Genomic DNA, 18,699 nt, shown 5'->3' on the forward strand with positions numbered 1-18,699 from the left:
CATCTAGCTGTGTGGTCACATTGCTTGTGGGCACTTTGTCGTCGCTGTGTACGACCCTGTTTCATACAGCGGTTCCACAAGCGCGTCACTGCCGTAGCAGCGTGCCCTGACCAAGCCACAGTGTCACTTTACGTCAAATTCTTTTGCCGTAGCCCACTTGGTCTGCTGCATTGTAGCGCACTCACATGCTGAGATTTAACTGATTGACGGTGGCGAGGCTTACTAGCACCTGATTGTGCGTTCCCATTTCGTTTGATAGATCGGAACGGACTGAGCCTGGTGTAATAGTGACCCATGCGGTCATATAAAAGAGGGCCTGCTGGGTGTATGGTCACGCTCTCTCTCTCTCTCTGCAACATCAGTCTCCTATCATGATTGAACGGTATGGCGCTACTTCTGAACTTCCAAAGACCTTTCGTTGGTTACTATAAATATTTCGGTCCTAACGTTTGTTATAGTTTTATTACTTAATAAGTTTTCTCGTGTGCTGTAGCCAAACTTTTCTAGCATTAACACTATAATTACTTAATCTACTGCTGGTGGTCATGTTTTAGTTAGAAATTTGGTTTTCATTTAATTACTCGAAAGCTATTAGAGGTAGCTTTACGAGGTCTCTATGTACTTATTTTTAGGTTGAACTGAAGTATCATACAAATTTTTGCATTTCTATGTCTAATATTTAGCTCCTTGAATTTTTCTTCAAAATGGGGATTCCGACTATAATTTTTATTCTGTCCTGTTGAAACTTACAACATCTATTTTTGACATGCATTGTCTCATTATGACAATATTCTGGCTTTCTAGCTTCATGATTTAGCGCCACTTATTTTTTTCTTAAAACGGTGTTATTAAGAAAACCTATTGATGTAATTACTTTAAGACTTGACATTTAAAAAGTTATTACATAAAAGTGTATATAGACAAAATATGAAAAAGAAATTTTGGCTTTTAATTTTATACTTAATTATGGTACAATACTTGTGCGCTACGTGGAGATGCGTTAAGGTGACGTGGCACTACTAGCAGTGAACAGGGAAAGTCCCGGAACACTCGTTCGCCTCTGTATCTCACAAATGATATAGCGCTTGTTTCGCTTCAAGGCGTCCAATTACTTTTGATGAGGTAGTGTATACAACGCTGGTCTCCTCTGCTCTCACTCGGTGACAGGAAACACGCATAACAATCACAGTTATGTAGTTCCATTCACTTCTATGAACAAGTTCGTTTAAGGCATTACCAGAACTTCAATGTAAGGGAGAGCAGGGCAATGCCGTACAGCGGGGTAATACCGTGCACCGCTTTATCCAGTTTCCCAGAGAGCGCTGCATGGTGCTGCCACATAGCGGAAGTAACTATAATTGGACACAAAGGGGTCTGTATCGTTCAACGGCACAGACGTCTTCGACAGTCGGTTTCAACAGATTTCGACTGTTTTCTTAGAAAATCAGAAGATAATAAGTCTAGAGGTGAGCGAAATATATAATTGCAACAATATTTAAAGTAGCTCTATTTAATTACGCATTTCTTGATCTTCTTTTAAACATCAAATGTTTGACGTTAAATTTCGTGATTGCTGGCTAAGAATTTAAAATGGCGAGTCATGTTGTCTCGGGGCAATACTGTGCCCGAAGCACGGTACTGACCCGTAGTGAACGGTATTGCCCCATATGGTAAATTATTTTCTAATTTTCGTGAACTATATATTTGGAAGTGTGTGTCTGCGTGTGTGTATGTGTGTCATCTTACAAGTTTTCCTTGTGTAGTGCATCTGACACAGATGGAAACTATATTTGCGACTACTGCCATTAAAGCAGGGGACAAATGTGTTCAGAGACAAGTTGACACCAAAATCCAATAATTTTGTTTTACCAGTAACTTGAATAATTTGTAAAATCTATGTGTTTCAATTCTACATAAATTCTCAATTTCTAATTTCTGAATTTAATTTATTTTCACAGAGTTTTTGTCATTTTATGTGTATTGCTGTATCATAAGACATATTGTGCGGTATTACCTCACCCCTCGGGGTAATACCGTGCAATGTAACACTTTTGTAAAACAGCAATAGGAACGTAAATCGATATAATATAACAAATATTATCTTGCCCAAAAAATGGTGTTCAGCATTTCAATTGAGTTCGAAAAATACGAAATATTTGAAAAATGGCTTACGTGCACGGTATTTCTCCGCTCTCCCCTAACACACTCAGCACACGCCATTCAGCTCACCAACAACGATATTTGCCTACAAGTTGCTCACACGCCACCATGCATGAACCAAAGCCTGTGGAGCAGCTTGAGGTAGGCGGTGTGTAACCAGTGTCGGCGTTGATCTGTGTGTGCGCAGGTCGGTGGGGGCGGCGACGCCGTCGGCGCGGTTCTCTCGCGAGGCGGAGTTCCTGGCGCGCACCGCCTACGATCTGCACTACAGCCCACCCGACGTGCGATACACACTGGAGGGATACCCAGCGCCGACACCGGCGCTGCCGCCCTTCCCCGGCCCCGCGCAGGACACCGCAGGGTAGGTCTGATTACAACTCCGCACGCACTCATGCCGCTCCTCTGCTTGCCACCGGCAATCCAGTGCAACAACTGGCAGGGTCGCCATATGAAACGTCACCTTAGAAAAATTTATGAATGATTGAGCTGGTAAACTCCTTACGTTATTTGATTCTCAAACAGCTGAGCAAAACTGAACGTACTCAGACATTTCTCTCTTTACGTATTCTGATCATGGCGTTACCAACATGAAAACCTAAACAGCCTACTTACATAAGTATGCTGTTTAGGTTTTTGTGTTGGTAACGCCACGTAGCGCTCTGTATGAAAATCACTGGCTGTGCTGTGTGAAGTCTGTGGCTGGTTTGCATTGTGGGAATTTGCTATTGTAGTGTTGGGCACTTGGCTGTTAACATCGCGTCTGTGTCTGGTTTGCATTGCGGGAATTTCCTATTGTAGTGTTGGGCACTTGGCTGTTAACATCGCGTAGCGCTGCGCAGTTGGAGGTGAGCCGCCAGCAGTGGTGGATTAGGGAAGAGAGATGGCGGAGTTTTGAGAGCGAATGATCTGGACGCGCGTCCATCAGAGAGAGTAAATTTGTAAGACTGGATATCATGAACTGATATTATGACTTTTGAACACTGTTAAGGTAAATACGTTATTTCTCCTCCATCAAAATCTTTCATTTGCTATCTATTCCTATCAGTAGCTAGTGCCTTCAGTAGTTTGAATCTTTTATTTAGCTGGCAGCATTGGTGCTCCCTGTATTGCAGTAGTTCGAGTAATGAAGATTCTTGTGAGGTAAGTGATTCATGAAAGGTATAGGTTGTTGTTAGTCTGGGCCTTTCTTCTGTAGCGATATTTAAAAGTCAGATTGCGTTGCGCAAAAAATATTGTGTGTCAGTTTAGTGATGATCTGAATAAGTAAATAGAGAAATGTCTGAGTACGTTCAGTTTTGCTCAGCTGTTTGAAAATCAAATAACGGAAGGGGTTTACCAGCACAATCATTCATAATTTTTTCTAAGGTGACGTTTCGAACTTCATCCCAAGAGTTCCCCGCTTTTCTGCTTGTTTGGCTCTTCAAACGATACTTTTACAAATGACACTTTGTCGAAAATGGACATGGTAAGACCGTGGCTTTGTAAAAATATGGACTACTTCTTAAAATAAAGTGAAACTAGGAATCTGCCACCGTTTATAGTGCTGTTTGTGAGGGATAAATAGCACCGCTACAGGTTCCGAATCAATAGTTTAATCCTCTTATAACTTTAGGAATTAGCAGACTTTGAACGCGGAATGGTAACTGAAGCTAGAAGCTTGGGATAAGCCTTTTCGGGAATCGTTAGGGGACTCCGCCACTGCGGAGCGAATAATTTGTCCACCCAGACCGCCTAATATGGATCTCATCGAACAGTTATGGGAAATAATAGGAAGGTCAGTTCGTGCACAAAATCCTGCGCTGGCAACACTTCTGCCATACACGAATATCAGGCATTACATCTCACCACGGACAGCACAGTGGCTGACGGCCTTCACTTAACGACCGAGAACAGATGCGTCTTCGTAGAGCTGCCAGTGCTGAAAGACAGACAAGCAACCGTATATGAAACAACCACGGACAGCAATGTGGGACGTCGAACGTATCCGTTTGGACAGTGCCGTCAATTTTGGCGTTAATCGATTGTGGCAGCTTACGGCCGGCGTGATTGCCTTTGCTAATAGCACGGCATCGCCTGCAGCGTCTCTGCTGGGCTTGTGACCATGTAAGTTGCTCCCTAGACGACTGGAAAACCGTGTCCTGGTCACATGAGTCCCGATTTCAGTTGCTGAGAGCTGATGATAGGGTTCGAGTGTGGCGTAGACTCCACAAAGTCATGGCCCCAAGTTGTCAACAAGGCACTCTGCAAGCTGGTGATGGTTCCGTAATGGTGTGGGATGTGCGTACATGGAATGGACTTCATCCTCTAGTTCATCAGAACAGATCACTGGCAGAAAACGGTTATGTTCTACTTGTTGGAGACCTTTTGAAGCCATTCATGGACTTCGTGTTTCCAAACATGTCGCCAGGCCACAGTTGTTCGCAATTGGTGTGAACAGTTCGAGCGAATAATTTCACCAACCAGACGTCTCACACGATTCCTATTGAACGTTTATGGTACGTAATCGAGAGGTTAGTTTTTGAGCAAAATGCTACATTGGAACAAATCCGCGATTATGAATGGCTATAGAGGCATCATTCTCAGTATTTCTGTGAGGGACATCTAACAAGTTGAGTCCATGCCACATCGACTGGCAAAAGGAGGTCCGACACTATTTTAAGACGTATCCCATGACTTTTGTCGCTTCAGTGTGTAATGTAGCGCAAGAAATTCATCGTAATGATTTTCAAGTTTTTCGTTTGTTTGGCCCTTCAAATCAAACTTTTGCAAGTTGTCGACAATTAACATGGTGAGACCGTGACTGTTTGAAAATGCTGGTTGATTCTTACATTAAAGTTTTAAGCATCGACCAGCTACTATTAAAATGCTATTTATTAACGATGAATAGTGCACTACTAGTTCCAGCTAACAGGTCAATTCGCGTATAGTTTTTCACAGGCTGTGGCGAAAGTTCTATAACAGAAAACGATGTAAGAAAAATTACTCTTTTCTTGTACATAGACCAAACAGTGATTTACAATTCCGTAAACAATTGCCTAAGATAAGAGTTGAATTAGTTTTGTGTTACTTGCCTCTAAAATTTAATTATTGCACTGTACGCTGCTTTTGAATAATTGCATATTTATCCAGACAGTATTTAAACTTTTCAGGACTTTGCAAGCACAGATGCACACATAGTTCAGAGCACAACAAACCCGAGAGCACAGGCCGACGCACACACCCACGCACACACACACACACACACACACACACACACACACACACACACACACAAGCGCGCGCGCGCGCGCGAAAGATATGTAACAGTGCATATTAGTAGCTATGTTATCAGTCTTGGCGGTAGATGAGATTATGAGGATTCCATGGTTGTATTATATGTTACTGAGTCAGTACAAACAACTAACTTCACGACATTTCTCTTTCATACATTTTCCGTTCCTGTCCATTACCGGTATCTAAAGTATTGTTCATCGTCACATATCTGAATAGTATTTACAGTACCTATCGTTTATTGGCTTTTGAATTCTTTGAATGGCGTGGTACACTACCGTGAAAGCATTTAAATATGTGGGTGTTTAATAATGCACTAGCGGGACCCTCGTAACGTCTTACTGCTCTATCTTATTTTTAAATACTCACTATTTTTAACAATATGTAATACCAAATGAAAGTGAAAAACATCAAAAAAGACATAAATTTAATACTTATGGTATGAAGATACAAAGTGACTTCTTTCTGATTTGTAACAGGTATGGATTAAAATGCTGTCAGTACCATGCTAAACTTAAATATTAACAAATTTCGGCTGTTCATTTCTTATTACCGGCAGCATATCGATATTATTTTCTTCCTCTTCAACTCATCTATGATAGAAAATGCAAACAACACGTTTTAAGGTTGTTTGATTGCCTTTAGTGCAGGTGGAATATGTGGCATTAGCGTGAAGTCTGGCTGTTCAGTTCGTTAGTGCAAATGGTGATGCACTTTTAACACTGTGCAGCTGCGACTATGGTTAAAACCATGCAAAATAGTGAAACTGGTGTGTGTATTCAGTACTTCATGCTACACATAAATGTAACGGAAGCCTTCAAAGCAGCTTGATCACATTTACTATAAGTATATAGTATATATGTTCAAAAGTACATAAGTAAGTTAGTTTATTACACAGCCACAACTTGAATTTATGTTCGGTTTTGATTTCCTTTAATAAACGTTTCAGTTTTAATGTTTTCACCGCTGAACATTATAGATTTCCCAGCATTCAACTGCTGATTCACGCTCGAACTTTAATTATAATGCAGCGGTCTCATGATGAACAAACATATGAAGAAAGTAGTGCTTTGTAGCTGTTTGCGACAAATATTACATTTCATTAAATGTCCACTTATGGCGTCTGTGACTCTTCCATTGCGTTAGTAACGGTTTGCGTGATGAATGATGGGACGTGAACGCGCGGTATCGTGATTCGGATGTGGATACCCAATCACTTTCCTCATTCGTAGTTTCTTATGCTTTGTAAATGAAGATAAATGACATTTTGTACAACCGAAGCAGTTACGTTCCAACGAAACCTCCATCTCGGAAATCGTCATATATTACGGAAAAATTGTGAAAATTTGTGTTAAAAGTGACTGTAAACCCTTTTGTAGCTCGTTGTGATCTCGGGTCCCACCCTCACCACCACCACGGAAATTGTGACATATTCGTAAGAACACCAAATATCTGTGACAATCAAGAGTATATGATTGAGAGATTGTCAATGGCTAGCGCATGTAATCCGATTGCCTACGACCAACGGCAACGAATTTTCCAAATTATACAACAAATTTGCAAAACATCATCGAAGAGACAACGTTAACTTTCTTTATTCATGACTTGTTTCGAGCCTAAGCTGATTACCAAATCATCCTAAAAAGAAGAGAAAACAAGTAGTAAGTACTCTGTACACTACAAAACAGTGTCACAGTACAAAGATAACTGATGGTAATTAGTATGTACCACTAAGCTATGGAATACCGTGCGTTACTACGGCCACATGACTGTTCTTTCTAGTTAATCACATGTTGTACAGGAGTGCTGGGCCGAACTTTTGCATCTAAATGAGACACTGTGTTGCCGAAGGTATTAGGAAGAGTAGGACAGGGAGCGCTTTTCGGAAATGCCCCGTGTAGCAGCAGCTTTATTTCACACTTTTTCTCTCCTTTTTCAGTTTATCACTTGTGGTAACAAACCTTACATAATACATATTTCAAATACAAGCAATAATCTTTAAATGAAGGTATTTAAGCTACAATTCGTAGCGGAAACTGAAAGGCGCCTATATGTCATCATGCCAGCGCCATACTCGACAACCCAATGAACCAAACTTATAACGTCTCTACGACGCTAGTAATAACAAAAAAAGTTTCGAGACACCAACAAATAGATCCATAGACAAATATTTTACAAACAACTTAATACGATACTGCGAGATATGGAACTCCGACATTATTAAGGCGAAAGATGATTAAATTCAACTTTAATACAACCAGACATACAGGTATGAAAAAATTACATGAAGTCTCACACTAAATAGTAGTAAACTACAGAGTCATGAGCAAACCATTACATAAAGTCGCAAACAAAAGAAGACAAAATACAATATGCAAGACACGAAAGTTCATCATGAACAAAGTCACACAGGCAGGTTTAAAACACGTATATGAAAATCAGATAAACCACACTGACAGGCATTAAACCACTGTTCAGAATCGGATATCAATTAGAGGTTGTTGTTGTTGTGGTCTTCAGCCCTGAGACTGGTTTGATGCAGCTCTCCGTGCTACTCTATCCTGTGCAAGCTGCTTCATCTCACAGTACCTACTACATACTTCTGAATCTGCTAGTGTAGTCATCTTTTGGTCTCCCTCTACGATTTTTACCCTCCACGCTGCCCTCCAATACGAAATTGGTGATCCCTTGATGCCTCAGAACATGTCCTACCAACCGATCCCTTCTTCTGGTCACGTTGTGTCACAAACTTCTCTTCTCCCCAATCCGATTCAATACCTCCTCATTAGTTATGTGATCTACCCATCTAATCTTCAGCATTCACATTTCGAAAGCTTCTATTCTCTTCTTGTCCAAACTGTTTATCCTCAATGATTCACTTCCATACATGGCTACACTCCATACAAAAACTTTCAGAAATAACTTCCTGACACTTAAATCTATACTCGATGTTAACAAATATCTCTTCTTCAGAAATGCTTTCCTTGCCATTGCCTGTCTACATTTTATATCCTCTCTACTTCGACCATCATCAGTTATTTTGCTTCCCAAATACCAAAACTCCTTTACTACTTTAAGTGTCTCACTTCCTAATCTAATTCCCTCAGCATCACCCGACTGAATTCGACTACATTCCATTATCCTCGTTTTGCTTTTGTTGATGTTCATCTTATACCCGGGTAGGTATGCGAATTGTCAGTAGCAGCACGCTACGCAAGAAGCGTCGCCACCATAACTGCACTGTAGCATAGTTTTTTATTGTTCGGCGCAGTCATGTAACACACTTGTTACTGGTGCTCGTAGATCGTACCAGGACGCTCCGTACCTGCCCTCGCCGCCGGCGCCCTACAAAGGCGAAACGACGCACTGCGTCGGCTCGCAGACAAACGGCGAGCTGCCCAACGGCGCGACTCTGTCACCGACGGTGTCTCCTTCCGTCCCCGAATCGGCGGGCGTCGTGGCGCCGCCCCCGGTGGCTACTTCGTCGTCCACCGCCGTGGGCGACGCCTCCACCAACACCGGGGGCGGCGCCGGGGCCAAGCCGCCCCTGCAGAGGGCAGCGACCGCCGCCCACTGTCTGACAGAGTCCCCTGACGAGGGCTACGTGGGCGACGGCGCGGACGGCTCCGACATGTGACGTCAGCAGCCGAGGGCGGCGTCGGCGGCGGCGGCGGCAGCGGCGGCGAGGCGTCGTTCCAGTGTGCCCGTGGCCGGCGAACTGCGCTGGCGCTTTGACGACGCCGTCGACTTCTGCAAGGGGGACAACGTGGCCCTGTGATCACTCACCTCAGAGACATCCCTTCCGGCGCAACACAGCTCTGATGACCGTCTCTGACACTGTCAGGGGAGCAGCTTGGGGTGACATAAAGTTATCACACAGTGTCTCTCAAGCGTCCTTCTCCTCCCTCGCCGTTCAGTACACCCGAATGACAGCCGTGGCGTTAACTTTCATTTGCCCTCGGTTATCACCACAGAGTTTTCCTCTATTGGAGCACAGAGGTCGTTCTACATAATTCAGTTGTTGAAATACACCATCAACAGCCGTAAGAGTCGTGTCCCGATGATATATCTCACTTCTCCTTTTTATGCACTGCCTTCGACTGGTCGATTGTCTTTGCACAGGTATGGTGTTACGTTTTCTCTCCCTTCAAATACACTGCATTAGTGAGAATGACGATAAATCTGAGGCGGTCGGTGGAAGTGACTGCCAACCAACAAGAGAGTATTTTGTAATATTATACGTTAAATTCAGAGTGTAATAAGGCAAAAGATTTTATATATTTACAGGAGTCTCAAGCCTTACATTTGAGATTACTTGCTACTGGCATGTGATGCATTCGAAGCACAACAGTTAATTTGAACTTAACATTTCTTACTAAATTCAGGGCTAGTAATTTCTTACGCTGACTCTTCCAATTGGGTCTACACTGTCATAATATCAAACATTCTTAATATCCTGGGAACCCCGTTATCGAGTTATCTCACGAATTATTTTATATTAGACATCATTTTTGTTGTACTTGCATTTTTCAACATTAATGCGCATTAATGCAGCATACTTTCTTCACCACTTAAATACTGTTGATCAGATAATTTGATACAGTTTATTATATCTCCTGTTATTCTCAAAGTATGCTGTTGTTCCACTCACATTTATGAATAACGAAAATTTTGCTTTTCATGTACTTTGCTATATTTCTTTGCAAAAATAATGAGGCACCACCCGCTTCTATTCATTCCATTGTGATTGTCATTGTTGCGCTACCCTTCACCGACCTGCGAACATAAACCTCCTCATTTCTATAACATCAGTAATAGATTCCAATCTGAAACAGTTTTCAATTAACAGGAAACATTACGCGCCTCGGAGACATAATAGTAAGAAAAATCTGAAAAAAACTCAGAAGAAACTCTTTGAAACTTATAGTGTTTTTGTTGACTGTGCTCATGAGTTTCTGTTACTCAGTAGTGGTAAAATAAGTAACATTGTTCCATCTCTATGCTGACACGTAGTTACTGATTTCAGTAACAGACAACAGGGAGGTGTGGATGTGAATTGAGGATTGCTCTTTTGTTCTGTCTGAAATGGAGCTGTTAAATATGTAAGTATTGACAAATAATATTAGCTCCATTATCTCCATCGCTGGACAACTACCATGTCAACACAACTTTTCGGATTCCTACAGTCGTTGGTAAAACCCTGATTCATCATCGCTGACTGTTACCAAGAACCTCATTAGTATCTACATGACATATCCGAGATATTGCTAAACTATCATTCTTTCGTTTGAGAGGGTCTTAAGTGCAGAATTGAAGTTTTATTTTCTATTTGAATGAGAGGGCAATAGCTGTAAATAGCATTCATTCGCACCAACTCATTCCACATTATCTCACCAAATATACGACGGATTAATGAAGTAGAGTCTCCACCAATGCTGTCTCATTTTGTTGTCTAAAAGGCGTATTTGTCAGGAATTGCTTATAAGAAACTGGTTGAATCGCACCGCACTACCACATTAATTCTTTCGCGTTCGTTATTTGGATGAAACACTTACCAATTAACATTACGAAGAAGGTTATTTTTCCCCGCCTGATTTCAGGGAAATTATTACATGTGGAAGGTTGTTAGAACTTGCGTTTTCGTTGTAGTTATAATATCAGATAGTTTTCAGTCATTACTCCAGGCAGCTACCAACTAAATTAATAGGCAACATTATAGTTTTGTTTTTGTTGTGCTGAAATAATTTTGCTATTACTAGCCCGTTAAAGTGCAAATGTAGGATTCCACTGGCTTCTTAAGACGAATTAGCGCCCAGTTCTCTGTAGTGAGATGGGTAATGAAACGTCTGCGTTCCCTGTATCTTCGTTAAATACAGTCTAATATTACGAGCTAACACTGGAGTCATATTTCCATAATTTTGTTCGTTCAATCACATGACATCCCCGTCGACCTATTTTGTTTTTCCTTTCATTCATTTATCATCAACAAAACTCAGCACAGTGTGTAACTGATTTAATATAGAGTGGGGTAAAATTTTACGTATGCAACAAGCATTGAGATTTTGGAGATAGTGTTTTTAGTGAACGCGGTGTTCAGGAAAAAGATTTTATCAGCAGTCGTCAACCAGAGACAGCAATGGAGAAATAATATCTGTTCTATAACTGGAGATTGTATTGTTAATCTTACCTGATTTTTTGAAAATTTCTTGCGAGTAACCAGTATTAAGATGATGATGACAGATTTTTTCTTCTCAATGGCAAACATTTAAGCTACTATGCTTTCAACTCTTGTCATACACTGACGCCAAAGATGAATTTCTTGCTATGAAAATAGTGTTGTGACTAACATTGTATCATTCCCCTATATGGAACGAACTTTTCTGTCACTGTAGACATTTCTATTAATCACAAATGTAAAATACGAAGGAAATCGTTACTCTCACCTGTGTGTAAATGAGTGTGTAATATAGAAATGATACCTAGGTATAAATCACATCTGTGATAGCCTGGGTACGTATAACATCTAAATACTGAACTGTGTCTTTTACCCTGTAAATATTCTTTGAAATTGACATGAATCTTTGGTAAAATGCTTGTTCATGTGTAGAACAAGCTAAATGTACTAGAGTTTTTGAAGTGTTGAATCTGACATATACGATAACAGACTTGATGTGAATGTAAACATAGGAAAAGTGTTAAAATAAGCATGGATCCTGCACTATGGGACAACGATGATCAACTTTGACTTTCTTCGGAACAGACCGTTTTGTTCTCGAAATGAATTTGCAAAAAAAGGACGTAACAGTGTCACACAGGGTACAATTTTCAGACACTAACGAGCAAAGGGAAATCTTTTTTTACATAGTGGTACGAAGTCAGGATCCCATACATGACAGTCCTTATTTTATAATGCATGTAGCACAGTGCAATAAAGGTACCTTTTGTACAAACTGTGTTTGCCAGTACATTTATAATGAAATGTATTGAATGTTTTGTAAGTGTAAATAAAATTTTGACTGTAAACAGAATATATTTTCTACGAAAGAGAACGTACGATTTGCAGACTGGTGAGAGAAGAGAAGTCGGGATGCGGGTTTCGTTAAAGGTTTGCACTTGTATATGAGCGCCATACCCAAAGTCACCCTAGTTTTAAATGCCCTGCGTCCATGTATATTTAATAATTGTAGCAGTGAAAGACTTCAATAAAATGTGTTTCCTTTGTGTTTTTGTACTAATGTCTTCAACATGAATGTTACTTCGTTGCAGTTGTTACAAATAACACAGTTGTTTTTTGTAAGAAAATGTTGTTGCGTACTTGTTGTTACTTTTTGTTCATGACACAGAGTATAATTACTTTTGTAAGTCGACAGATGAATGGCTTGACTGATCTAATGTGTCATTTATTTCTATTACAGTCACCAAGTTTTGAGAGTAACCGTAAAAATGTTCCTAGCTCTCCAATCAAAAATGTACATCTGAAACATGTAAAAATACAGATTTTGTGTGTTTCTTTAATCAAATATATACCTAAATTTTTATGGTTAAAATGCATTATGCATATTTTCATAAAAGAAGCATTTAAAAGGAAACGTTTGATTAAGCAAGCCAAGTCTCTTGACACGGGAGAGACTTTCCTGATTGTCCTGGATATTCCGCATACATACTTCCCAGTTATTGCTGTTCTATTATACCCTGTCAGAATGTATTTAGTTTACTGAGCGCTGTGACTATGAACTTAAGAATGTACAGCATAGTGCTAGGCTTCAGCAATGTCTCTGTACTCTTTCAAGGAATACTCTTTCATTTACAGTTCTGTCCTTCGCCAGCAACGTCTTACCTAAAGCAACTGAGAGTTATTCGGTTCGCATTTCTAATGTTTGAACAACCGCAGTAAGTACAGAAAAAAATTATGTCACAATCATTCGTTAATAACTGAAATTAATCGCAAAGAAGATTAAAACCACTAAGAAACTACTACTGAAATAGACGGTAATAGAGTTTTTATACAGTTACATAAACGAAAATGTACACAAATGAAATTCATCCAGTGAAGAACTGGCCGCTCAAGTACTGCTAAAGTTTCGCACAGGAGAAAACCAAAGACGTTACGTTATAAATATAAGTGACTTTAATATTCAGTAAATGATATGTGTAATTAAAAACCTGTTTCTTTTTTGTGTGTATAATTATTTGGAAAATAATGTTTTTTGTAGTTTAGATTATAGTAAATGTAAATAAAAGCCAAAGTAAGACGTGTATCTTCCTAAATGCAAATGATAATACCATAATATATTAAAACCTATAACTGAAAATTTTGTTTTTTGGAGAGATACTAGACTTCTTTTCGCCCAGAAAGAACGAAATTTCAACAGACATGCATGCTACCTGTTTGTTATTTGGTTACAAGAACTCGTTTTACTTAGTAATAATATAGATAATTCGTTACAGCAAAAGCTAAAAGACTTGCTCAACTTTTGGCCCTATTTCTCAAGTAGCTTACTAATTTGTTTAACCTTTGAAACAAATACTCTGTTTGACTTTTGAGACTTTTGTCGGAGAACTGACTGACTACTATTCATCACATTCTTACAATTATGTTATTTGTGCGCATCTGTTCCTAATCTAGTTTGAGAGGGATGTGTCGCACACACACACATCTATATATATATATATATATATATATATATATATATATACCGTCTGTGTGTGTGTTCTCATCTCCCTCTGGATCGAGTCCAAACAAACTTGGTATACATACTGCTTATTGTCTGGAGAGAAATAAAGTGGTGGTATGAACCACTGACGGGCCAACGGCCCTGCCGCACTGGTAACACCGGTTCCCGTCAGATCACCGAAGTTAAGCGCTGTCGGGCTGGGCTACCACTTGGATGGGTGACCATCCAATCTGTCGAACGCTGTTGGCTAGAGGGTTGCACTCAGCCCTTGTGAGGCAAACTGAGGAACTAATTGACTGAGAAGGGGCGGCTCCGGTCTCGTAAAATGACATACGGCCGGAAGAGCGATGTGCTGACCTGATGCCCCTTCATGTCAGCATTCAGAAGACGCCTATGGGCGGAGGATGACACGGCGGCCGGTCGGTACCGTTGTGCCTTCCAAGGCCCGTTCGTATAGAGTTTAGTATGAACCACTAGCCACCTAGGATAGGGATATGCATGAGAAAGGAGTGATGGACAGAGGAATTGGGAGGAGTTAATGGACAATGAAGGGAGGAAGAGGATATGGATAATGAGAGGGAAGGGCGGAGGAGATAGATAGATAGATAGAGCGGAGACCGATAGAGAGAGAGAAAGAGAGGGGAGGAGGGAGAGTTGGCTAGAGAAAGAGGGAGCAGGAGTTGGACTAATAGAAGATACAAGGTTGAAATACACAAATACCACGGCAACACTGGGGCCTCAGCTACTATATAACATACGGGTCAATCTATGAATCTTTCATGCACAGTGACGCTATCTCCAGCGCAACACAAAGGAAATAGCGATACACAGAAAGCACAGATCCTGGTGAAAGACTAATTACGTTTCATTACACCAACAGTGATTAATCACTGAACTCACTGCCAACCGAAAATATTAAGGACTATGTCTACGTTAAAGGCAAATATTACTATCCCTTGTATCAGCTGGTATGCCACAGGAAGTATTTCACTTAATAGAATCTTTTTTGATACAATTCGAAAGCTCGTATTAAGTCTAGTGCAGTAATACGACGATTGTTGAGAAGTTGGCATTGCAACTTCCAGCAATAGTATCTACAAAGTGGGATAAAATTAAGAGATAAGACTACTAGAATTCTGAATTGAATTTCAGAAACTGCTAAGAAGGAGTATCACGAGATTACTAGAATATGGAGCATTTGCTCTGAACACGACTTTATACAGCAGATATAGATGAACAAATGATATTGTGTGAAACATAGCAGGGCATGTTTCGTTACATGTGATATGTATCGTCTGGTGCCTCACTCTTTGAGTGTTCCACATACAGCGAATGTTAGCGGAAAATGAGGCAAATCGGGCGGACACCCAGCAATACATTCTACTGCAGCCATACGTGCTATCCAAATGTCAGAGAAATTTTTCATTCAGTGTTTTGTGTTTCAAAGTGGGAGGCAATGTCGCTTCTTGGAACTTTAAGCTTTTTGTGGACGGAGATGGAGCGCGATCTAATTCTGAAATGTTCTGGTATGCAAGACTGTACGTTTACGTTCCACAGCTGGCGAACCCACGGAAATGAAAAGGGGTGGTTACAACCCAGAAGGACTTGTTATGTCTGTTTACGTTACTACGGTCAACAACCTAGTAGAGGACTCACGTTTCAAAATTCCGCTGTAGTACAGTAGATAGTTGCCTGCGACATCCGCTTAATGGTGTTCGTACGGCAGTAGAGAGCTCTACCCATCACACCTCTCAATTTTAACGCTTTTTCGAAAAGTTTCGAAGCATACTTTAACAAGCGTTCGATCACTGTACGCATTTTTTCATGAGCTTCCCAATTCCATTCAAAATAACTCCGTTCAATTTTGGAATACGATAATTGCGTCAGTATCTTGGGTGATACAAGAGTGCATCACAATAACAGGATGTTCTGGTTCTATAACTGTCTGAAATCCAATTTAGGCGTTATGAACTCTTCTGGAGAGTAAGGGTGCATTGCGTCTTAAACAAATCACCATGTAAGCCTCACGAACTGACCATGTCAGCAAAAACAGACAGTCGTCTTCCACCATGCTTTTCGCCTCTAGCTGATAAGAGAATATTTTGATGTGTGTGTGTGTGTGTGTGTGTGTGGGCGTTGTGTTGAGGGAGGAGCAGTTAGTGGGATATTAATGACCTGGTAGACAACATTAATTGTTACGCCAGACCTTATGTGTAATTAATAAGAGACTGAAACAATTTGCACGAATCTTCAGTCAGGCATTGAGAAGATTTAAAAGTGGCGTTAAGATTGGCAACTTCCTTTAAATGTTCAAAAATATAAATTTTTACACTACAAGTACCGAATAAATAACGTATCGTATGGGGGAGATAGCAGTTCATAGACAGCACATCAGGACAAGCCAGTCAGACTGTAGATGAGAGAGTTACAAACCACTCATGCAACACAGCCTGCAAAATTGCTCAAGTGTGGGGGACAAGTACCAAATAGGACGAACAGGGCATAGTGAACGCACCAACAGGTCGCCACGAGCGACTGCAGAAAGGGAAGTCAGATCGCGTTCAGAGTAAAGTTATTTCGACTGTAAAAATGTTTTCAGCAAATTGTTGAGTTGTTCGTAGCAGAGTTCCCGATTATACTGCCCTCCAGGAAATTTCTCACGATCAAATCATTCTTGGGACCGAGAGGTGGCTAAAACCCGAAACAGAAAACTCACAGATATTGAGCGAGTCATCGAATGTTCAGCTGAAGGACAGATTAGACGCCATTGGATCAGCAGTAGTCATTACAGTTGACAAAAATAATGTCTCTATTGAATCAGATACAGACAGTGACGTTATGTGGTCGCGTGTAACATGTCTAGGTGAAACAAAGTCTGTTGTTGTATGCTTTTACCGGTCACCAGATTCCGTTGTGACAGTTCTAAAGTCATTCAAAGAAAGTCTACGGTAAGTAGCTCGTAAATAGCCATATTACACTGCTGGTTGGAGACGACTTTTAAACTACCGAGTGTAGACTTGGACGTCTGCTGAGTCACAGCAAGGGGGAAAGGGGGGGGGGGGGGCAGACACAGTGTCTTGCGAAATAATTTTGAACATGTTTTCCGAAAACTGGCTTGAGGAGCTAGTTCAGCAGCCCACACAAAATGGAAATATCTCAGATACTGTAGCTACAATCAGGCCGGACCTTGCCTATGATGTCAGTAAAAGACCGGGATTAATGATCATGAGGTCACCATACCGATTATCGTTACGAAGGTTAATAAATCAGTCATGAAGGCTGGGAGAGTGTTTCTGCTGCAAATAGCTGATACGTAGTTGTTAGTATCTCACTTTGACAATGAGATGTAGTCACCTAGCTCCAGTATGATGAAAATAGGGGAATTATGAGCAAAGCTAATCGTGCTCCTGACAGTTACGTGCCTAGTAAGTCGCTTAAGAACGGAAAGGACCCACGGTGGTTTAGCAACGAAACTCCGGAAAGTGCTCAGGAATCAATGCTGTCGTACTTCCGGACCAAAAGAGAACCTGCAAATGACGACAGGAAAAGTTAGTAGGTATTCGCTCGTCTGTCAACATATACATGCGCGAAGCATACAACCACTACCACCGTCTGGCCAAGAACATGAGAAAATTCTGGTCCTATGAAAAATCACTAACCAGGTCTGAGACTTCCGTCTAGTAACTGAGTGGCCAGTCTGGTAAGGCAATTAAAGATACCAAAACGAATGCAGAAGTTTTAAATTCCTCATTTAAGAAATCGTTCACGTAAGAGAATCGTACAAATATTTCGTCGTTTGACAATCGCACAGAGTCCCTCTTGATCGACTGAGTATTAAGCAACCATGGCTTAAAGAAACAACTGAAAGAGTTTAAAACACATACATCGCCACGTCCGGATGGAATCCAAATTCCGTTTTACAAACTTCCTTGGCTTGCATTTGTCGCGAAAGGCCCTAAAGCCAAACTGATCATCATCTAGCGCATCCACAATTTCCTTTTCCATTCTTCTGTATACTATTCTTGTAAGCAACATGGATACATGAGCTGTTAAGCTGATTCTGATATAATTCTCGCACGTTTAACCTCTTGCCATCTTCGGAAATGTGAGGATGATGCTTTTCCGAAAGTCAGATCGTATGTCGCCAGACTCGTACATTCTACACACCAACGTCAATAGTCGTTTTGTTGCCTTTTCCCCTAATGATTTTAGAAATTCTGATGAAATGTTATCTATCCCTTCTGCCTTATTTGACCGTAAGTCCTCTTTTAAATTCCGATTCTAATACTGGATCCCCTATCTCTTCTAAATCGACTCCTGTTTCTTCTTCTATCACATCAGACAAATCATCCCCATTATAGACGCTTTCAATGTATTCTTTCCACTTATCAGCTCTCTCCTCTGCATTTAACAGTGGAATCCCCTCTGCACTCGTAATGTTATCGCCCTTACTTCTAATATCACCGAAGGTTGTTTTGACTTTCCTGTATGCTGAGTATGTCCTTCAGACAATCATTTCTTTTTCGATGTCTTCACATTTTCCCTGCAGCTATTTCGTCTTAGCTTCGCTGCACTTCCAATTTGTTTCATTCCT

At 40.8% G+C, this 18,699-nt stretch overlaps 1 protein-coding gene across 5 annotated transcripts in view; it reads left to right on the forward strand.

Annotated features, from left to right (window-relative positions):
• LOC126278199 (leucine-rich repeat-containing protein 24) overlaps positions 1 to 12,651 on the forward strand; it is a 1,518,316-nt gene extending 1,505,665 nt beyond the window's left edge. For all 5 annotated transcript variants that reach the window (XM_049978119.1, XM_049978117.1, XM_049978118.1 and 2 more), the window contains 2 exons: positions 2,348 to 2,521; positions 8,734 to 12,651. In XM_049978119.1, coding sequence (XP_049834076.1) covers positions 2,348 to 2,521; positions 8,734 to 9,067 — 508 coding nt within the window. In that variant the 3' untranslated portion in view covers positions 9,068 to 12,651. The remainder of the gene's footprint in view (positions 1 to 2,347; positions 2,522 to 8,733) is intronic.
• The last annotated feature ends 6,048 nt before the right edge of the window (positions 12,652 to 18,699 follow it).

This window comes from Schistocerca gregaria, chromosome 6, assembly GCF_023897955.1.
Source record: "Schistocerca gregaria isolate iqSchGreg1 chromosome 6, iqSchGreg1.2, whole genome shotgun sequence".
In the NCBI taxonomy this organism is placed as follows: domain Eukaryota; kingdom Metazoa; phylum Arthropoda; class Insecta; order Orthoptera; family Acrididae; genus Schistocerca; species Schistocerca gregaria.